General features: G+C 38.1%; 1 protein-coding gene across 2 annotated transcripts; it reads left to right on the forward strand.

Moving 5' to 3' along the window:
* The first annotated feature begins 323 nt into the window (after positions 1-323).
* LOC580659 (sodium- and chloride-dependent neutral and basic amino acid transporter B(0+)) lies at positions 324-19,503 on the forward strand. Of its 2 annotated transcripts, XM_780705.4 has the most exons (14): positions 324-839; positions 3,385-3,523; positions 4,279-4,410; positions 5,421-5,769; positions 6,352-6,484; positions 7,735-7,869; positions 8,390-8,493; positions 9,037-9,161; positions 10,122-10,243; positions 11,420-11,551; positions 12,015-12,230; positions 13,002-13,199; positions 16,133-16,337; positions 18,979-19,073. In XM_780705.4, exons 1-13 carry the CDS (start codon positions 714-716, stop codon positions 16,319-16,321), a joined length of 2,100 nt encoding a protein of 699 aa, XP_785798.2. In that variant the 5' UTR covers positions 324-713; the 3' UTR covers positions 16,322-16,337; positions 18,979-19,073. The 2 variants fall into 2 exon arrangements, with proteins under 2 accessions (XP_785798.2, XP_003726159.2); XM_003726111.3 differs by lacking the exon at positions 16,133-16,337 and having other exon boundaries at positions 329-839; positions 18,979-19,503.
* Positions 19,504-20,001: the final 498 nt, after the last annotated feature.

Genomic DNA, 20,001 nt, shown 5'->3' on the forward strand with positions numbered 1-20,001 from the left:
CCTCTAATTATTTTTCAGCCACCCCCTCTCTTTCTCCTCTTCCTCTCTATCTCTTTCCTTTCTTGCACTACATGCAGGTTATTGCGTATATTTGCTTTTTTGATTCTTTCGCATTTAAAAATCTTTTATGACATTTCATTCCCTCGCCTAACATGCTATAAGCTGACACATCCAACACAGTGCAATTTATGCCGCACGTAACAACAATGCAACCTGCAACAATGACATCTTGAAAGATAATTATCCATTGTACTGTACCATCCACTTGTCAACAATGTATCAATCGTCGATGCAATCCATTTCACTGGGCCATCCAGCTTCTTGAGCGATGAGGTCAGGGTGAATCCTATACGTCTATGCATGAGTGGGCATCTAGCTGTTTACAACGGCTATTCAAACCCATATACACCGGAGTCGGTGAATAGTCTCGCCCGAACTGCACTGCACTGCATCGGCACAGGCGGAAATACAGGCGGAAATTACATGTATAATATACGGTTTAAAATGTCGGGGGTTTCTGCACGTTGAATACATGGTGGTTCTTATGGTTCTCGTAGTACAGCATTGTACAAAATGGTATTGACTCGCGTAGGTTCTAGATGTGAATAGCGAACTGCATGCATATTGTGGGCTGAATCGTTTATCCATCTAGTTTTCCGTGGTAATAAACACCACTTTACTACGTAGACTCTGCGATCCGTTGACCGTTGAACATGTCATCTGCAGCGGACGACTCGGCGGCGGCGTCGCCTGCTGGACCTGGGGAGCAAGGCGCTACCATCACCACAACAACGAGCAACCCCCCTGCACTCTCCCGTTCTACTTCTCATGTTATTGCGGTAAGAGCTTTATTACGCCGAGGCTTATTGAGCTGAGCGTGAGGTGATAATGATTTATACCCGATTATGTCGAATGTGATTAAGGAGTTACTAGCTCCTTGATGTGATTAAAATATCATATGATATGTTCGTAACTGAGCTGGTAGAGGCTGCTGGGGGGGGGGGGTGTTGCAATGAACATGTTAAGTGATACTGTCTGTCTCTCTTATCATAATTTAGATATTGATAATAGGCCTATCTCTGATAGCTAAGTGTTTTTTTTATGGTAGTTACTTAATAAATAAGGAAAAATTGTGTAAATGTACAATTCTAATACACATGTTAATTATATACTGTATGTACTTCCGCGAACTGTCAAATCTGACACGATGATATATACGTAATTCACGCAGAATTCGATGCACGGTTGATTGCTGCTGTGCTGCTTGTGCATATATTCATTGTGTAGAGACTAGAGTAGTATTCCTCAATTAGAAATGCGAATAATATTTACTCAAGAATCGAGGACTTACTGAGATCTTCTGTTTCGCGTAGACAAATAAAGTGTCAGGGTTTAATATTTCATTAAAATAGTGTGATTTGTTACCCGACTGTATATGTATTCATCTACTTTAATAGATTCCGATTTCCTACCAAATTATTACAATGACAAATTATTATTATTTGTATTATTATCATTCTATGATTATATTATCATCATAATTATTTATTTAGCATCATGAATTCATTGGAGATCAGTATTAGATTATAACAATATAACAACAGTTTACAATGTATACTACTTATTTTACTACTACTAGTACAACTACTACAACTAGTACTTCTTCTCCTACTACTACTATACTACTACAACTACTACTACTACTAGTAGTAGTATAGTAGTAGTAGTAGTAGTAGTAGTAGTAGGCCTACTAGCACGACTTCTACTATTACTACTACCACTGCTATAAATATCTGCAGTATAAGTACATGCACGTATCACTCAGATACGTAATTGTAGGTATACACAACTTTATGCCATTGTGAGTTATAAAAGTCAGTATTATTTGCCCGCAGAAAAAAACATCCAACCGGTATTATTAAATTGATTGTTTTTATCAATTCAAAGGATATGGACGCAATTTAATCGGTTTCCCGACATATGGTATTGAAGAGCGATTGGTGTAGGGAATGGGAAACAGGCAAAGAGCGAAGATTGGTTCTCCTCAAAAGCATCATTAAATAGAGTCGATACTACGTCCCCCCCCCCCCCCCCCCGTCTTTTCTCCCTTATTTAGGAGGATGGGACATTTAACATTTTCTTTTATGAAGAAGGAATCGACATTGGTGTGTGGCATTATCAAAACATTTATTATTCCTTTTTAAAATTGTATTTGTTTACTATTTTGTATTCATTTATTAATTATATCTTCTTCTTTTTTTCTTCTTCTTTTTTTTTTGGGGGGGGGGGTGGGGGGGGGAGGGGGTGGCTCTTGCACTAAAGGAAAGGATTACATTTTCTGAGTAGGAATGGGGTGATTGACACTCGATAGAACAGTTTCCGGGGTCTCTTTTCATTAAACGTGGATTCTTTTTTTTAAACAGTGGGGAGGGGGAATAAAAAATGTCCTCAATCCTCGTCCATTTTGTCCTTGCAATTACCATTTTCTCAATATTTTCAAATGTACTTTTGTAAAAATGATACTTGATCATTCGAGTGGTGAACTAATGATAGTCATTAGCCTCCATCCCAGGTGTTTCTACCCAGAGCAGAAAAAAAAAAAGAATCTTTATGTTGCCTTGTAAAAAATAAAATGTGCTGGTATAGAATACTCTCTGATCTTTTAGCCCACAAATTGTCAGCTACAGGGTTAGTGTGACATCCAGACAGACACGACGGAGTTATTTTGCCATGTAAACAAATATTCTTCCTTTTATGCCAATCCGTAATTGTCGAGAGCCACTCTCAAGCCAAATCTCCAATATCTTTCAATTCAGAATCCAGCTACAGGAACTGTTACATGTCTCCAAAATCTCATTAGTTCCCCCCCCCCCCCCCGCCGCAGTTGTCTTTAGGGGGGTGTTTGGAAAGAAGTCTGCACCCCTGTGGCATCTGTCCTGTATATATCACACACGCTATGGGCATATTATATTTCAGATTGTTGAAATTATGACTATATTTACCAATGTATTTCATATCAATATAAAAAAAACCTAGTTTCGCCTTAATTTGTATTCACCTGAAATAAGCACATCTACGGATGGAATCAACTGTGCATGCATCAGTGTTGCTATGTCAATAAAGCTCCTGAGAATCTTTGTATTTGTTGAGAGAAACTCCTGTTCAAGAAGTAATAGTTGGGTAATAATAATTGTGGAGCGCCAGGAGTGAACAGCCTGACAGACATGGCCGCAAAGGCCTGCAATAACTATTCTTATTAATATCATCATCATTTATTATCATTAGTAGTAATATTATTATTAATCATGCATGAAATTAGTCAACGGGTCTATTATATCATTGCCATGGTAATCATTTTAATTTTCCATCATCATCGTCCTACAGGACGCCGTTCACGTGAAGACGCCGAACGCTCGGGAGACATGGGGAAGCGAGTTGGACTACGTTCTCTCCAGCATGGGATTAGCCATCGGCCTCGGGAACGTGTGGCGGTTCCCGTACCTGTGTTACCAAAATGGTGGAGGTCAGTGAACTTTTGTAAAACACTGCAAATTCCCTTGAGGGTTTAAGAGTACATCCATATTATTGTTTATATATATATCGCGTTAGTTTCCCAAATTAAATGAAAGATGCATAATGATATATCTTTCTTTTAATCTGGAATCTAACGCAATTCATATATTCTGCTATAAGATGTATTTTAATGAATCTTGGATCTTGAGACCATCGTTTTTGGAGGACTTCGGATGTCCTCCGTTAGCAATTCAAGTTCCACATCAGTGTGAACATTTTTTAATGTTACAGGGAAAGTAAAAAGGGTGAAACGTAGAGAAAGAGGAACTTACCCTTCCAGGAATAGTAATAGTCATATAGACCAATATAGTATTGCTTGTCCCTTTCAAATGAGCATTTTTTTTTTACTGTCTGTAGCTAACCTTGGCTAATTGAAGGTAAGGTTGGTTGTGACATTGCACCGTGTAAGAGACCGTGTAGAAGATAGGTCTATCTGGAATGGTCGATTAGAATAACTGTAAATTTTAAGATTTTAAAATCATCAAAATTATGACAGTTTGACAGAAATCTTGCTAAAGCAAGATATGGTCATGTATACAGTCGTATGGCTACGGTGTAAGTAAGGACATTACAAGAGCAATCGTTTCCATGTGATACTACTGCTACGATGTTCTTCTACGTAGGAATAATTTCCAAAAATGCGAAAGCTGCTCACAAACTACTTTGTTACCCTTACCAGAAATAACTATTCTCTTTAAATTGCAGGTGCTTTTCTATTACCGTACACACTTATGCTGTTGTTTGCTGGGTTGCCGCTGTATTTCATGGAGGTGGCCCTGGGCCAGTACTGCAGCAGCGGTCTGATCAAAGTCTGGCGAGCTGTACCGCCAATGAGAGGTGAGACAGAGCGAAATGATGTCGTATTAATGAGGAAATGGCGAATTCCCTTTTGTTTCGTTTTGGGGGGATTTCCCCATTGTTGTTGGAGATGTATCGTCGGGGCCTACCTATAGAGGGAGTGATAAATAGCTGAAAGGTTCAGGGTTAATAATACCCATGAGGAGACCGACACTTAACTAACAACAGACCAAACAGTATTACACTACCCTGATTGTCCTAGAATGGGTCATCTTGCAGTCAGTCTGTCAGGTGTGTCTGAACTATAAGATTGATGTCATTTTTAATATGGGGATTTCCCGCTTAACATGATCGCAAAGACTATCAAAACACCAACCTAACATATTTCCAATAGCCACGTCCATCGCCAGTTTAATGTGCGAACTTTACATTGACTTATTACGTAATCCGTTCATAATCTGTGTATGATAAAGGGTATAGACATTGTCCTTGAGACGATCTCCAGAGTCTTCATAATCTTGTTGCTCATAATGTATGCCCTATAGACTTTTTTATAATACTTTTGATCGTGTTGGAGGTACATGAGTTGGTTGCTAGATGAGACTCGTAAATACGTGAGAGGTAAACAAAATGAGGGGTAAAATATGAAGCGATGTTTGAAATCAGTATGGAGAATCCTAAGGCTTCTTGTTTTCTTTACGTAACGATTGTGTTGAAAATGTGTATGAAGCGGATAGACACAGTCATAAATTACAGGGGTAAGATAGATTATGATGTTACCCTTTATAATATTGGGATCACATGTGTTTGTCTAGGTGTTTCCATTATAATTGTGTTGGAAATGCGTAAAGTGGTTGATAGATTAGATTAGTAAATTCGTAAATACGTGAAAGGTCAGAGGTTAGATAAAATACTATGTTATGTATAAAAACTATAATCATTGCATTATGCTGACCTATTCAAAAAACCAAGTAACTCCTTTTATTGTATGGGCAACTAAGAACTTTCCACTAAATCCAAATCGACTGATCTTTCCGAATTCTCTCCAGGTCTTGGCTACGGCCAGCTCTTCATGTCTGTCTACGTATCCATTTTCTACAACGTGGTGCTTGCCTACTGCCTCTACTTCTTTTTTGCCTCCTTCACCAGTCGTTTACCTTGGATCGGCTGTTCGAACTCCTGGAACACGCGTCTATGCAGCGAGATATACGAAGAATGTATAGAGGACGGTGGAATCGTGACGGACGATAAAAATTGTACGAGACTGGACGACTTGAATCAAGACGAACTCACATATTACAACGTTACAATTATACCGAGGAATGGCACATACAATACTAGTCTTTATCGAGACCCCTTTATACACGTTAGAGCTCTGCCTAGCCAAGAGTACTGGAAGTAAGTGATTTTCAATTTAAAAATACATATACAACTCAATTCGGTATCCAATATTTCTTGTCTCTATCGCTCATCTTGATCATCTTTTCCCGTTCCCATTATTAAAAAAAAACATAGCCTAACTGCTAATACACTTTTTATTGCACATTCACATGCTGCATGGGTCCTGATATGATTCAGCCCTAATATTTGCCCTCGACTTTGTTGTAAGTGCTTAGTATACGAAATTTCATCACCTGTCCATAGTGCGCCCACTGTCTGTTACCATAGCATAATAGTCTTCATACTTCCTCTTCTTTCCCTACCATGATATGATAATCCGATCCATGTTTTTTCTTATAAATTTTGTTTTAGAAATTAAGCGATATGATGTGGGCATTTTTGAGAAACTGTTCTTTATTATTTCAGTATGTTAATGTTGTAACACTACAGATACGTCCCAAGAATTGTTAGTAGGAACGGGGACGTCGATTTAATCGAAAAACCGGTCACCACCGTCATTCGTTGTTCGATGCTTTGTTTAATAAAATAAGCGAACCTTTCTAAAAACCCGTTCCCATTGCCTTCTTGCTTGTGCACTAGGAATGAAGTACTGCAAGAATCGTCGAGTATGAACGAGACCGGGACGCTAGTATGGAAGCTCACTCTATGTCTCCTGCTCGCATGGGTGCTGATATTCCTCTGCCTCATCAAAGGTGTCAAGTCCGCCGGCAAGGTAGGGGACCAAACCTCTTCTCTAGGGACCATGAATTGCATTTTGTCTCCTAGCTATTTAGGAGTAATTAATGTTAGTGATTGTTAAGATCTGTGCTGTGTTTAATTGAAGGTTGGAAATTGGAAAAGGCGGAAAGGACATGGAAAGTTATGTTGGTGATGATGATGATGATGGTGATGCTAATGATGATGGTGATGATGATGATGAAGTTGATGGTGATGGTGGTGGTGGTTTGCTGCTGCTGATGATGATAATGATAATGGATTGGTATGTGCATTTCCAATTAGAGAACTGCATACTGTAAAATCAGGATGAGAAATGTAATTAAAATGAGAGAAATTAGAAAGAGCTTAAATACCAATCCAATCCCAAGAGTATTTGGTTCGGGTCGAGGAAAACGTTATTTAATAATATTCCTGTCCCTCATGAACGACGTGAACCTTTATCCAAGTTCATGAATTGTAAGTTGTTGCTATGCTATTACCCGTTATCATTTAGTATTGGTTGTTGAATTGACTGTGTCTGAATTGCGATCGGAAATGATGGAATGGGATGGGAAGGACGAGGAAGTGATGATGGCGGTGGTGATGGTATTGTCAAGGAAAATGATGTTGGTTGAATACCGGGATGCGCTACTTTTTTCTTATTTGTTGATGTTGGATTAGATCGGTTTTATAAAGGGTTTGCGTTAATCAGTATAAGCAACAACCATATCGAGGATTGCAGTGCTTGTACAAATATTATTCTTGAGGGAAAATACAAATGCATGAATTCTCAGTACGGAGCACATGGAAGAAGTCCTCAAAAGGTATGTCGTGCGGGTGCCAAATTGCTTCTGGTCAATTACAACTCTCGAAACGAAACAACAAACAAACCATCTATACGCAACAATATAGGTATATATTTTATTTCTTGATAGATAGACGCACTCCAACTAATCTTAATACTAGAACCTTGTTTTTCTTTGTACCTTTCTTTGTCAAATGTATGTATCCATCATTGTTTACAATTGCTTATACTGTGTTATGCTTTACGAAAAGTAAGAATAAAGACTTTATGTGAAGGAAAAATATATTAAAAACTGAATTATTCTTCCTTTAATTAGCGGATTTACTTTGTCACTTTAATCCATTTATCTCCTTCTCCATTTTAATTACAAAAACAACATTGTAAGTCCCCTTTTAAAGAGTGAATAGCCTGGTGTCGAAGCTGAGAAAACGATTATGTATATTCCATCTTTTGGTCGGCAGGTGGTATACTTCACCGCCACGTTTCCATTCGTGGTTATATTCATCCTTCTCATCCGAGCCGCAACACTGGAGGGACACGAAGAGGGTGTGAGATACTATATATACCCCGAATGGGAACGCCTCAAACATGCTGTGGTACGTCATGTATTATTTTAAAATTTCATCGTCATCGATGATTATGTAATTGTTATCAGTGCTAAAACTGCTAATAAAAATGATGATGATGATGTTGATGATAATAATAACGAGAAGAAGAACAACAAGAAGTAGAAGAAGGAGAAAAAAGAGGAGTATATGTACATCGACATTTATATTGCGCTCTTAGCCGTCCCATGCTCAAAATAATAATGCATTATCTCGGCCACAGCGCCGAAATGGCTCTATCCGAACCGGCCAAAGTATCTAACAAGGCGACGTAAATACGAAAGAAGCTAAAGAAATAACATTCTCTTCTAACAGACTAGATAGTTCACGTTTGCTTGAAATTATCAATGGTGTTTTCAGGGTTCCCCCTTAGCATCTTTTGGAAGAGATATACAGTGTATTAGGGAAGACAATTTCTTTTAAAACCACTATTTTGCGTAGAACTCCAGCTGCGATATTGTACTTCTTCCGGGAATAATACTCGTCTGATTCTGTCTTGAAAACCTGCTAGATTTGGCGAGACGCTGCAGTGCAGATCTTTTTCTCACTTGGTGCCGGTGGGGGCGGGCTCCTGACCTTGGCATCGTACAATAAGTTTCATAGTAATTGTTACAGGTGAGTACACATGCGGAGATTTATAGTCACCGGCATTAAAACAATATAATACTCTGTGTGTACAACTCTATTCTGCACCCTTTAAAATGGTCTCTAAGTCGCCGCAACCGTACATTTCATACTGTGACTTATAAATGTACTTAGTCCTGAACAAACGAGAATAACAAGGACGATTCTTTCTCCATTTAAGTCAGTGTTTAGCGACTTTGAAAACGAAAGGAGGTTTTTAAAAGAGGAAGGAATATTCAGAATGATAACAAATAAATTTAACATTTCAAATTGGAGGGGTTCTAGCTATTCGGTTCAATCTTTCATTATCCTCTCCTTGATCATAATAATTTAGTTGTCCAAGGACCCCATTGTGTTAATTCTCAATCCCAAAATATTCCACCTCTCTATCTCTCTCTCTCTCTCTCTCTATCTCTATCTCTATCTCTCTCCCTCCCATTCCCCTCTATTTATCTTTACCTCTCCCTCTCTCTACTGATCCTCCCTATTTATCACTCTTTTTTGTTTACCTCCATCTTTTTTATATTTAAACAGAAACTCGGTCTTCGTGGCAGTGGTTAACTGTTTGACGAGTTTTATCTCAGGGTTCATGATCTTTTCCATAGTAGGCTACATGGCCCACAAACTCAACAAGTCCGTCAAAGACTTCGCACACGATGGTAAAATATATACGTTAAACCCACTGCACTATTCGCTTAAGAGTAGGGGGAAACCCCGGTGTTATACCGGGAGGAGAAACCCGAGGGTTACAGTGATTAGTTTGCTTTTCGCCTCCCAGGCTCAGCTGACGCCAAACAATAAGATGTGTCGAACATGATCAGGTTGTTCAGGAGGTAATAACTAATTATAGAAACAGAAAACCGTTTATATAATATTGTCTGATATAGCCAATTCCTTCAGAGGTTGAATTGAATTGAACTTTATTTGTTTCCAATCACAGTAAAAATGACATTATAAATTGTTGTTATACATACATAGGCAAAGAAAAATACCTTGAAATATATATACATTTATATAAACAAAAAATTAAATTAAAAAAAGGAAAATAAGAACAAGAAAAAGAAGACATGATTAAATCTACTAAGAGTATAGGATGAAAAAAAGGTGCATCCGTAAAAGCCACACCGGCCTGAGCGCGTCAGAATATAATTTAACAATAAAAAGCTCAGTCAGCTGGAAAAGAGTAAAGGGATTAAAACAACGTTTACAATATATCATTTAAGAATAACTATATAAAGACAAGAAGTGCTGCTTAAGTTTACGTTTAAATGTTTTGGTAAACTGAATAGATTGGAAAGAATGTGGTAATATGTTCCAAACTTTGGAGTCATTATGGCGTAAAGAAATTGCAACAGTGCTGGAAGATACTTTCCACGGGTGAAACTTAGAGGCACTCCTTGTATTAGGTGTATACCATGATCTGATTGCTCATTCATTTGAATGTTTTGATGTTCCTCCGAATTTTACAATGTATGTTAATAATAATCTGTATAGTAGATCTAGATTAGTTTTCTTTTTTGCCTTTCTACGTTCAAATTTTTCTGTGGCATCTATTGGAGCCGACAAGTACGGACGTGACTAGAAGTTGAATAATATATTTCTGTCCTGTTGCTCTTTAGATCTTTCAGGTTTTGGGTTAGTGTTTGTAGCATGTCCAGAGGCCTTAGCGAAGTTTCCTGGTGCTCCATTCTGGTCTCTTATGTTCTTCTTTATGCTCATACTTCTAGCTGTCGATAGCCAGGTAATCATCATTTCTGTCTTTTAGTTTATATTAATTTGATTTCAAAAGTAAACATGGATTTAATGTCATTTTCGCTTTTGGTACCTATATTTTGGCATCTTTAATCACCTCAAATTGTATTATCGTTTCGTAGCTTGTTTGGTATAGCTTTTAATCAAACACGGATTGAATGTCAAATTTGCCACCTTATATGCCCATTAAGTATAGATAAAATAGTCGTCAGGTTCTACTGAATTACCCGTTTTCTGCCGAAAGGACCACCATCTTCCGGTCGAAGGATTGACATACATACCATGGTTTCAGTTCAATGCAGAGCTTGATTTAAGTGTTTGTGGGCGGAGTAGATGATTAGACTTGAAATTCCATTTGTTGGTCCTTCATTGAGTCAGCAATGACCACCGATGTTTGTCGGTCAGGCCCCGTTTTATAAAATTTGTTAAAATAACAAGTTACAAGAACTGTTATAAGCTACGGAAATCGTGGCATTTGATTGGCTGACCGCCGGAGCATAGGTCAGCGTTTTAATTTATTATCATATCTTATTTTGTGTCACCCCAAACATTATTCCCGTCTACAGGAGTGTGTCTTTGTATTTCTTCTTTATAAACGTTTATTCCAATTGTTGTGATGTTCTTTTAAAAATATTTATCTTTATTATTTCTTCTTTGTTTTAAATATGTCATTGGATGTACATGTACCATTGTCATTTTTATGTTAATTCGATGTATTAACATTGTTTCACAAGCCCCAATGGAATCTTGTAACTGTTTGGGCTTTTTTTAACCGTTTATAAATAAAGATATCAATTCAATTCAATTAGTTTTAAATATACTAAATAGCTCCTTAATGCCAGTTTTATGTTATATTTTATTGTTCTTTGTTATACCTTTTCAATGGAATGTAGAAAATGAACTTGAATGGGCATATCAGAACTGAAATCTTCAAATCTGTCCTAGGATGAGAAATTAATGTACTTTGCTCAGCTTTGTAAGCGTCTGTAAAATGAGGCCTGGATGGAATGCTCCCCGGGGAGTAGAGAATGTGCATACATTGTGTGCGGGCAAGCCTGATTCCGACCGGGATAATAATATATCTGTAAAGTGCTTAGAGACATTGTTGATGCATTAAGCGATATATAACAGCGGAATATTATATTATTGTTATAATTTATGACAGTTCGTTGGTGTGGAAGTGATAGTCACCGTACTCATTGACGAGTTTCCTGATATTCTACGACCTCGAAGAACACTGGTCACTGGAATAGCTTGCTTTGTCATGTTCATACTTGGCCTACCCATAGTGACCAATGTAAGTACACCTGTCGGATACCTATCATTGCCGATACAATTGTAAAAATTATATCATCACCAATAAAAGTGCTTTATTATCCAATATCTTCATTGAGGTATATGTTTCTCCATATAGTCCATCGTCTTTAATTATTCTGTAGAGTAAGCAAAAATGATTTAATTGAATAACTGATAATTAAATTAATTGAAAATTGTAATGTTGACTGATTATCCCTTGAATTATTTAAACTTTGAAATCCTTCTATTGACTGTGCCAAGCTGAATTAAAACATTTGCTGTTGTGAATGAGATACATGAATGAATAAGGGCCTATGTTTTTACGGATTCTCTCCGAAGTATTTCGAATATCACGTTATTACACTATGGTTATTTTATTACTAGCATTCTGCTTAAACAAGTAATTATTAGGTGCAGTAATCAAGTATTCATGATTTCCTTTTCATTCTCTAACGGTTTTGTAGGCGGGCGGCTACTGGATGGCGCTGTATAATAACTACGCTGTGAGTTTTGTTCCCTTGGTCGCTGGCATTCTTCTCACGTGCAATATTAGTTATATCTACGGTTTTCGGAGATTTCTAGATGACATCCGGGTTATGATCGGAACTCGCATCGTCGATCATTGGCATTTCTGGTTCTGGCTGGGCAACTGGTTGGTTGCCACTCCGCTCCTGTTAGGGGTGCGTTCACTTAAATTCATATTTACGTTTCGAATCGTTACTCTGCACTGTGCAATGTGATATTTGCTTCCTTTTCTGTCTCCTTGTTTTATTTTGTGTATTTATATTTGTGTTTCTTTCGTCTGCATTTCATTCTGCATTTCATTTTTGATGAACTTGTACTAAGAATTATTTTTTCCATTTCTCCCTAAGAAAAGATTCGAACTTTGCTGGGTTAGTTCTTGTTCTTCCTTTTCTTATAACGAGTTGATATTAATCACAACTATGTACATAAGAGATAGGAGACTGCAAACTTGCAATTGATTAGAGGGCTTGCGATTAATTTGGATCAATCGCAACTCTTTATAGGACGGGGCCCAGGTCTACAAAGTTGAGTTCATCAATTTTTTAAAGAGTATGTGCTCAAAACTACTCGATAGGCCTATATGTTTTTGTTTGTATTCACACTGACCAAAGTTTATTGCCGAATATAATTTAGGATGTGACGGAAAACTTATCCTTCTTCTTAACCATCAAAACGGGTTCCTACATTGTCAAGTTAGCGGTTAATACACAATTTGTTTTATTTCAACATTAGTTAGAAAGAAAAAGGTATTGATAAACCCTTGTCTTTCAAAATTGAATGGTGCTACAAGAGTTTAAAGGCTGGGGCAAAATAATTGTTTATTCGGATTTGAAAGTTTTAACCAGGTATTCTTTTTAAACCAAAAGTGACTGCTTGAAAATGTACTGAATCGTAACCGCTCCGCGTGCCAATTTACTTCTGCTCAGATCGTTCTTATATGCCACTGGGCTTTCGACGAAGCACCGACGTATAATGGGATGGCGTTTCCCGGATGGGCGACTGCTATTGGTTATCTCATGATGATGACGGCGTTGCTCTGCTTTCCCGCCTTCTGGGTCTACGACTTTGTGCGCAAGCCCACCTTGATCACGTGGGAAGATATCAGACCTTCGTCCATAATACAGGTAGGTATCGTTTGATTTCGATATTAATGTCAAACCCAGCACCGCGATTCTTCCCCATTTTGTTTTGTTGAGCTTGTAAGCACCGATGTACTTGTAATATTTTGAGTCGCACTCGGTGTTTTAAAAGTGCAAAAGCCATGATACTTCAGTCACTGCACCGGACCGTCACCTGACCGATAAAAGCCCGACGAAAATGGCCAAGGTATCGGTCGCTTTGGGGTCGGTTCGGCTGCTTGACTGGGGTATAAAATTATGTTTTTAGATCATATGGTTGGACAGGCGCGTACACAGGGGGGGTGTTTGGGGGGTTAAACCCCCCCCCCCTTTGGTAATTTTTTGCGTGTAAACCCCCCCTAAATTTCTCTAAAACACCCCCCTTTTGGATTTTTTTTTTTTTTTTTTTTTTTTTTTAATTAAAAAAAAAAAAAAAAAAAAAATTCCCATGGTTGACCTAAAAAAGCTGACCTTACCCCCCCCCCCCAACGGAGCAAAATGTCAAATTTTCAAATTTCGAGACCAAAAAAAAAAAAAAAAATGTGTCCTCTTACCCCCCCCCCCCCCCCCCCCCCCCCCCCCCCCCCCCCCCCCCCCCCCCCCCCCCCCCCGCTTATTCAGCGGTCGGCTGAGTCGTTGCGATTTTTTTGGGACCAAAAAAAAAAAAAAAGTGACCTCTTACCCCCCCCCCCCCCCCCCCCCCCCGCTTATTCAGCGGCTGGCTGAGTCGTTGCGAAATTTTCGGCCCGATTTATAAATGTTAAAACCCCCCCTTGAAAAAATCCTGCGTACGCGCCTGTGGTTGGATATCGGTATCTTTATAAGTCAAACTAGAGGATCACGACAGTAGGTCATAAGAATATTCTCTATAAATAGTCATACCCCCAAAGTCGGCCTTATTTTTATTTATTGTAAGTGACCCTTGCGAAATGGCCCTGGGGCAGTACAATCCGAGTTCAATAATTTGTAAAGTCTGGATTATTCGTTTTTCGTGGTCTTTTGGTTTACAATTGTACACAATTTGTGTATTTCACATTGATGCTTTTGTTGATGGCTATGGAATAATCTATCTTCACTGCTAGATATGTATGTTTATGTAAAAAAAAAAATATATATAGATCGTTTTGTGCATCACGTTTCTTTAAAAAAAAAGAATAATGTGTTGAAAAAGATTGTGTTGTTTTAGCTAAACACACTCTTATTATACCTGTATCATTTGCATAATCAAAATTAGATTTCCTTTAGATGTTGCTCTATGTAAATGCACTGTCTTATGTGGTTGTGGGACGAATAATTTATTGTTAAATGTCTGTCTTTCCTTTGGTTGTGGGAATTAACTGATTAATTGATTATTTCAAAATATCCAACAATTTCCTCTTCTCTTACTTGAAGGTCGGTATTATGCTTAGTTAATACCCGCCGCTGGACTCAACCTTTGGTTAGAAATAAGGTTTAACAAAGTAAATTTGTTCATTTACAAGTGTTTTCTGATGTGTTAAACTTGATCTTAAATCTATGGTCTGTTCTAACTGTATTAGTAGGATACTAACCAATGGAAATTAATTTCACATTGGAGGAAATACAATACATTCATTCAACATAAAATACTGGATCGAACAGTTCTATCGGGCTGTGGGACTAACATTCACCAAAAGCTGGCTACCCAAACTGTTCTTCTCCTTGGCCCATACTGTATTAAAGAAATATATCCGAAAGTTCTGTGTCAGCTTATATTTGAGCAGCCTCGACGTAGGCCAAGGATACAATCGAATTTTGATTTGATTTGATTTATATACCAACAGTAATACAACAATGATATTTACTGCTCACAAAAGACAATGAAAATTGACCTTGTGTCATTCTAAATTTGGGACGACATAATTGTTCACCTTCTTTTTGTCAAGTAGGTCATGTAGAGTAGTTATGCAATGTCACATATGTGTTTGATAAGGTTTCCATGCCGGTGCCGGTGATCAAAATAATGTTCCGGTCACAACAAAATTGCTTTATTCCGTCAAAGATAAATAGCCTTATATGTTCAGGGTTGTATTTGTTATTTGGTATTAGTTACGGGCTAGAGTTAGGTGCAGAGTTTCGTCCAGGGTCAAAGTTAGGAATATGGTTAAGGCAACTTAATGGTAGGATATGGACTGCGGAGAAGTTATCACCAGATCATGTGTCGTGAAACCTCCATGCCATTCAACATGCGCAGAAACTTATGTAGTGTTGTGTTCTCACTTGGCAGTAACTTGGGTATAGCTTGGTGTTAACTAACCGTGACACGACAAGGATTTTCGAAAAACATTTTGTGTTTTGGGTCAATTTTTCGATAGGCTATTTCCCTGTTTACGATTTCAAAAGTCCCACAACAACCCCTTCCTCTCCCCTCTCTCCCTCTCTCTCTCTCTCTCTCTCCCCTCTCTCCCTCTCTCTCTCTCTCTCTCTCTTTCTGTCCATACTTCTATATTCTAATAATTTGGTTGGGTGGTACTAACTATTAATTAAAATCATGGTCAATGGACTAGATGGTGAGAATACAATATTCAAAATGTCTGTATCTTTCCGGAAGCCTATACACTATACTACTGGGGCCTTTTTTGTATAAAAGTTTGTGATCCAAAGCACGTTCTATTTGAATACATTATTCTGATCATTATGTTAGCGACAAATTGCTATTTACAAATCAACTTACGATCAATTGAAAGTACGATCAATAAGCTGTGTGTTTAATACGTAGCCCTGGTCGGATGGGCGATCATGGTTCGTTTTATTTTGAACTTGCATTCAACTTTATGCAAGAAGACTACGGACTTGGTCGGTGATGGTTGTGGGTGAGTGTATTTGATGGGTTTATGTGCATGGATGTCTGGATGAATTTGAATCTATGGGTGAAGAAAAAAAAATCCTCCAATCTCTTCCCCATCCTTTCCCATCTCCAGCGGTTAAAACTCATCTCCGAGCCCCACAACACTTGGGGCCCATTATGGACCGGTCATCGGCTGGCATCGTGGGAGGTACACGACCAGAACGGGACGACAATGGGGGGCGATGTCGTGCCCGCCACCGCCACGCCCATCCACCCTATTCCCATGACTACCGTACCTTTGCTGGATAACGTTGGTGACTGAATGAGTGGTTGACTGAGTAAGTGAGAGTGAATGTTTGCATGTTTTGCTTTCCATTAATCATTATAACAGAATCGCAAAGACTTCGAAAAATCAACGTACGGACAATAGTCCATTTTCGTAATGCAATCAAATTTAATGCATAAATCTTTGATACAAGTACCATGTTACAAATTATTTCATTCACCTGATACAAATAATTGTATTTGAATAGCCACAATGCGAATTGCATACATCGATTGTTGCTAGGAAGGACATACATAGCTTGTCCTACCTAACAACACGGAATATAAGCAATTCTCATTCTGACTATTGAAATAATCATTAACGAGGTACTTAACAAAGATTCGTGCATTAGATTTGATTGCATTAGGAAAGTGGCATATTTTTATGCCCTTTAGAAATCATCATGTTCGGATTTCTATTTGTGCAATATGGTACGGTACTGGTCGTACATTCCAAAAATATATTAATTGAAATTACTCTGGGTTGATTACAAGTCTTTGACATCGTGTTTCATATGTACTTATCATAATTTTCCCCTTTTTAATCACTAACATGTCCTCACCGTTTGTTTGTTTGGTTTTCTCAAAACAACTTTTTCGTAATAACTCATGTATAGAATTAATTAACCTGGTCATCATTATGCACGTCCATCAATCTCTCATCCTTACGCCATAAATATATTGTTTGTTTGTTTGTTTGTTTTGTTTTCCCTTTAACCACACAATTGCTTGTTTCATTCACCGCAATATAATTCATACTTTTTATCCCAATCATTGGCATGTTGGATATTTACATAACACATGTTTAATGTTACTTCATTTTCGGTAATGCATTTTTAATGTTACTTCATTTTCGTTAATGCATTTTCTCCTTAGAATGCGTTCGCAAACATTTCAAGAATTGCCCGTACAGGCAGAAAAGTTGCATACAGAAACAGAAACAGATAGGCTATATCTCTATTGAAATCATCGATACGGACTAAGAATTGAAGGTTCAAATTTGCACCCAAGCAGTACAAAAAACAACACCATTGAAAAGGGTGCAGATTTGAAACTCTGACTAAGGGGTGCGGGATTGAACCTGTAGGGGTACAAATGTGCACCTGTAAGTTTGAAAAGGGTGCAGATTTGTACCGCTGACAAGAAGAGTGCAGGATTGAACCGAAAGGGGTACAAATGTGCATCTGTAAGTTGCAGGTAGTAAGATTGCTGCTATATGGTCTCGGTTGTAAAATTGAACGTTTATTTCTTCAGAAGTACAAAATTGGTTAATCGAAATAGATGTACTGGAACAGTGGCGGATCCAGCCGGCGGGAAGAAAATATTAGTTGCGACTCAGCCGTCGGTGAATAAGGGGGGGGGGGGGGGGGTAGGAGGCACTTTTTTTGGTCCAATTTTTCAGGAAATATTTTGCGCCGACTCAGTCAGCAGGTGAATAAGCGGGGGGGGGGGGGGGGGGGGTGAGACCAATAAAAAAAAATTTGGACCTAATTCGTGAGATTTTGTTTTTTAATTCTTTTTTTGTTGTTGACCCGTCAGCCCCCCCCCCCCCCCCCCCGTGGATCCACGCCTGCAGAGGATCCAGCCGGCGTCAAAGGGGGAGGGGTAGCCAAATCTTAATACAAAATTTAGTGCCGTCTCAGCCGGCCGGCGAATAAGCGGGGGGGGGGGGCGCTTTTGTTTTTTGTTTTATAAAGGTTAACTTTACGTTATCATCCTATTTTTTTTATCGTTTTGGGGGCTGGATGGTGGGCCGGGCCGGAAAAATCGCTACGTGGATCCGCCCCTGTACTGGAATAAGGGTTTTTCTTGAAATGTTTGCGAAAGAAATATCATTCATAACCCAAGGCTTAATACCAATCTACTCATTCCATCCGCACCACTTATAACATTATTGCAGTGTACCAAGTGCATGATTGAAAATCATTATGAAACATGTTTTTTCTGTAAGTAATAGTTTGAGCAACATAATATACCTGTGTAGTGAATCAAATTGTCATTTACGGTTAACAAACAAACAAAAAAAGTCCATTTAAGCTCTAAATTGGTGAGACAATATTTTCACTTAAATTGTTATGATTTTGATTATTTTATGCGAGGTTCCTGAATATCACATGCACTTTGCACAGAAATGGAAATAAGCTATGGAATACACCTTTATTGTAGGGAAGTTTGATCCAAACTTCTAAGATTTTTTTGGTCATATTTTGAACATGAGGGCGTTTGAAGAGCAATCCTTACTAGGGGGCAATTCTACTTTTTTATTTTCCACTATGGCATAAAAAAAATAAAGGAAATGCGTTTATAATGGTAGCTCCGCTGCAACCGGGCAAATAACATATTACATCTGACGCAAAGGCAACCTGAATCTAGTCAGGAATGCCTGTCTCCAAAGGATCACAAATACCCTACATTTTATATAACAAATATTTAATGCGTTTCGTTTTTCAATGGAACATATATTCACTTCCAAGTTATTAAGATGTCGGTTCATACATTTTGTAATATAGAACGCCGGAGCGTGCAATATAGGTGTATAATGTTTCCCGCAAGTTGTTTTATACCGAGGGCATTGTGGTATTACATATTGATGTGGATCGTATTCATGAAAGATTATCACTTTTATCATTGTTTTATTAAATATCATTTATGAAGCGGTTGAAGCTGATTACAAGACCCAGTATATCCTGGGGCCCTCTCCTCGCCGAAAACCGGCTGAAATCGTGGGACCTCCACGAGAAGCGAGGTACAACCATGGGCGGAAAGGTTGATCCGAACGCACGTCCGCACGAACCCGTCATCATGAGCCGAATCGAAGAAGAACCCGATGGGGGAGCACCAAGGACCTTTCACTATGCCGTGTTCGAGAACGAACCCGAGAGCGATGTCCTTCCGTGATGGCGGACGGTCGTATTTTTGCATGCGGGGAAAAAGGGAAGACAAAGGCTATGATATTTACATGAATTTCGCATTATCGTGTAAAACACAACCGCAAACGCTGTCAAGAACTCAACTCATGGGCAATTTTAATACCCTAATGCATTGCTTAATTAATATTGATGTGATGTCCGCACTTTTCAATAGGTAGCGCCCTAAGCTATTAGAATTGTAGATGTTTTGACAGTCTTTGAGAACATGTGACATTATCTTGTTTTTTCCCTTTCAAATTTCATTCAAATTCTATCCCTCTGTGCCTCAGAATAATTTACTAGATTGATGGCGCATAATAAATGCTGTATTATCATTATCATTATCTTATGAAAGAGTTTCTTATATATTATAATTACTATTCAATTAATAATATTTGAATTTTTTTAGTTTTCTTTTCAATGTTTACAAATTATTTTTACATTCTACATTTACGTTTACATTTACATTTACTACACGTACGTGTCAAAGATAAATAATAAAGTTGGCTATAAAAAAATGAATGTGTCATCAAACAAGGTGACAGAAATAATCCGAGCTTGATGGCATGACTGGGTCTACCCTTTAAAAAGTACATATTAATTTCATAATTCACATTTTTCTCAGTTCCCCGGCATTTTCAATAACAAGATTTAAACAAATATCCCTTATAAAACACTTATATAACTTGCCTCTTTTCTGTTCAACACCGTTGCCCATAAAGTTGGAATAATTTTTAATACCTCTGTTTTATGAAATGATTGTGACAAT

This window comes from Strongylocentrotus purpuratus, unplaced genomic scaffold (genome assembly GCF_000002235.5).
Source record: "Strongylocentrotus purpuratus isolate Spur 01 unplaced genomic scaffold, Spur_5.0 spur5_scaffold_4, whole genome shotgun sequence".
Lineage (NCBI taxonomy): Eukaryota > Metazoa > Echinodermata > Echinoidea > Camarodonta > Strongylocentrotidae > Strongylocentrotus > Strongylocentrotus purpuratus.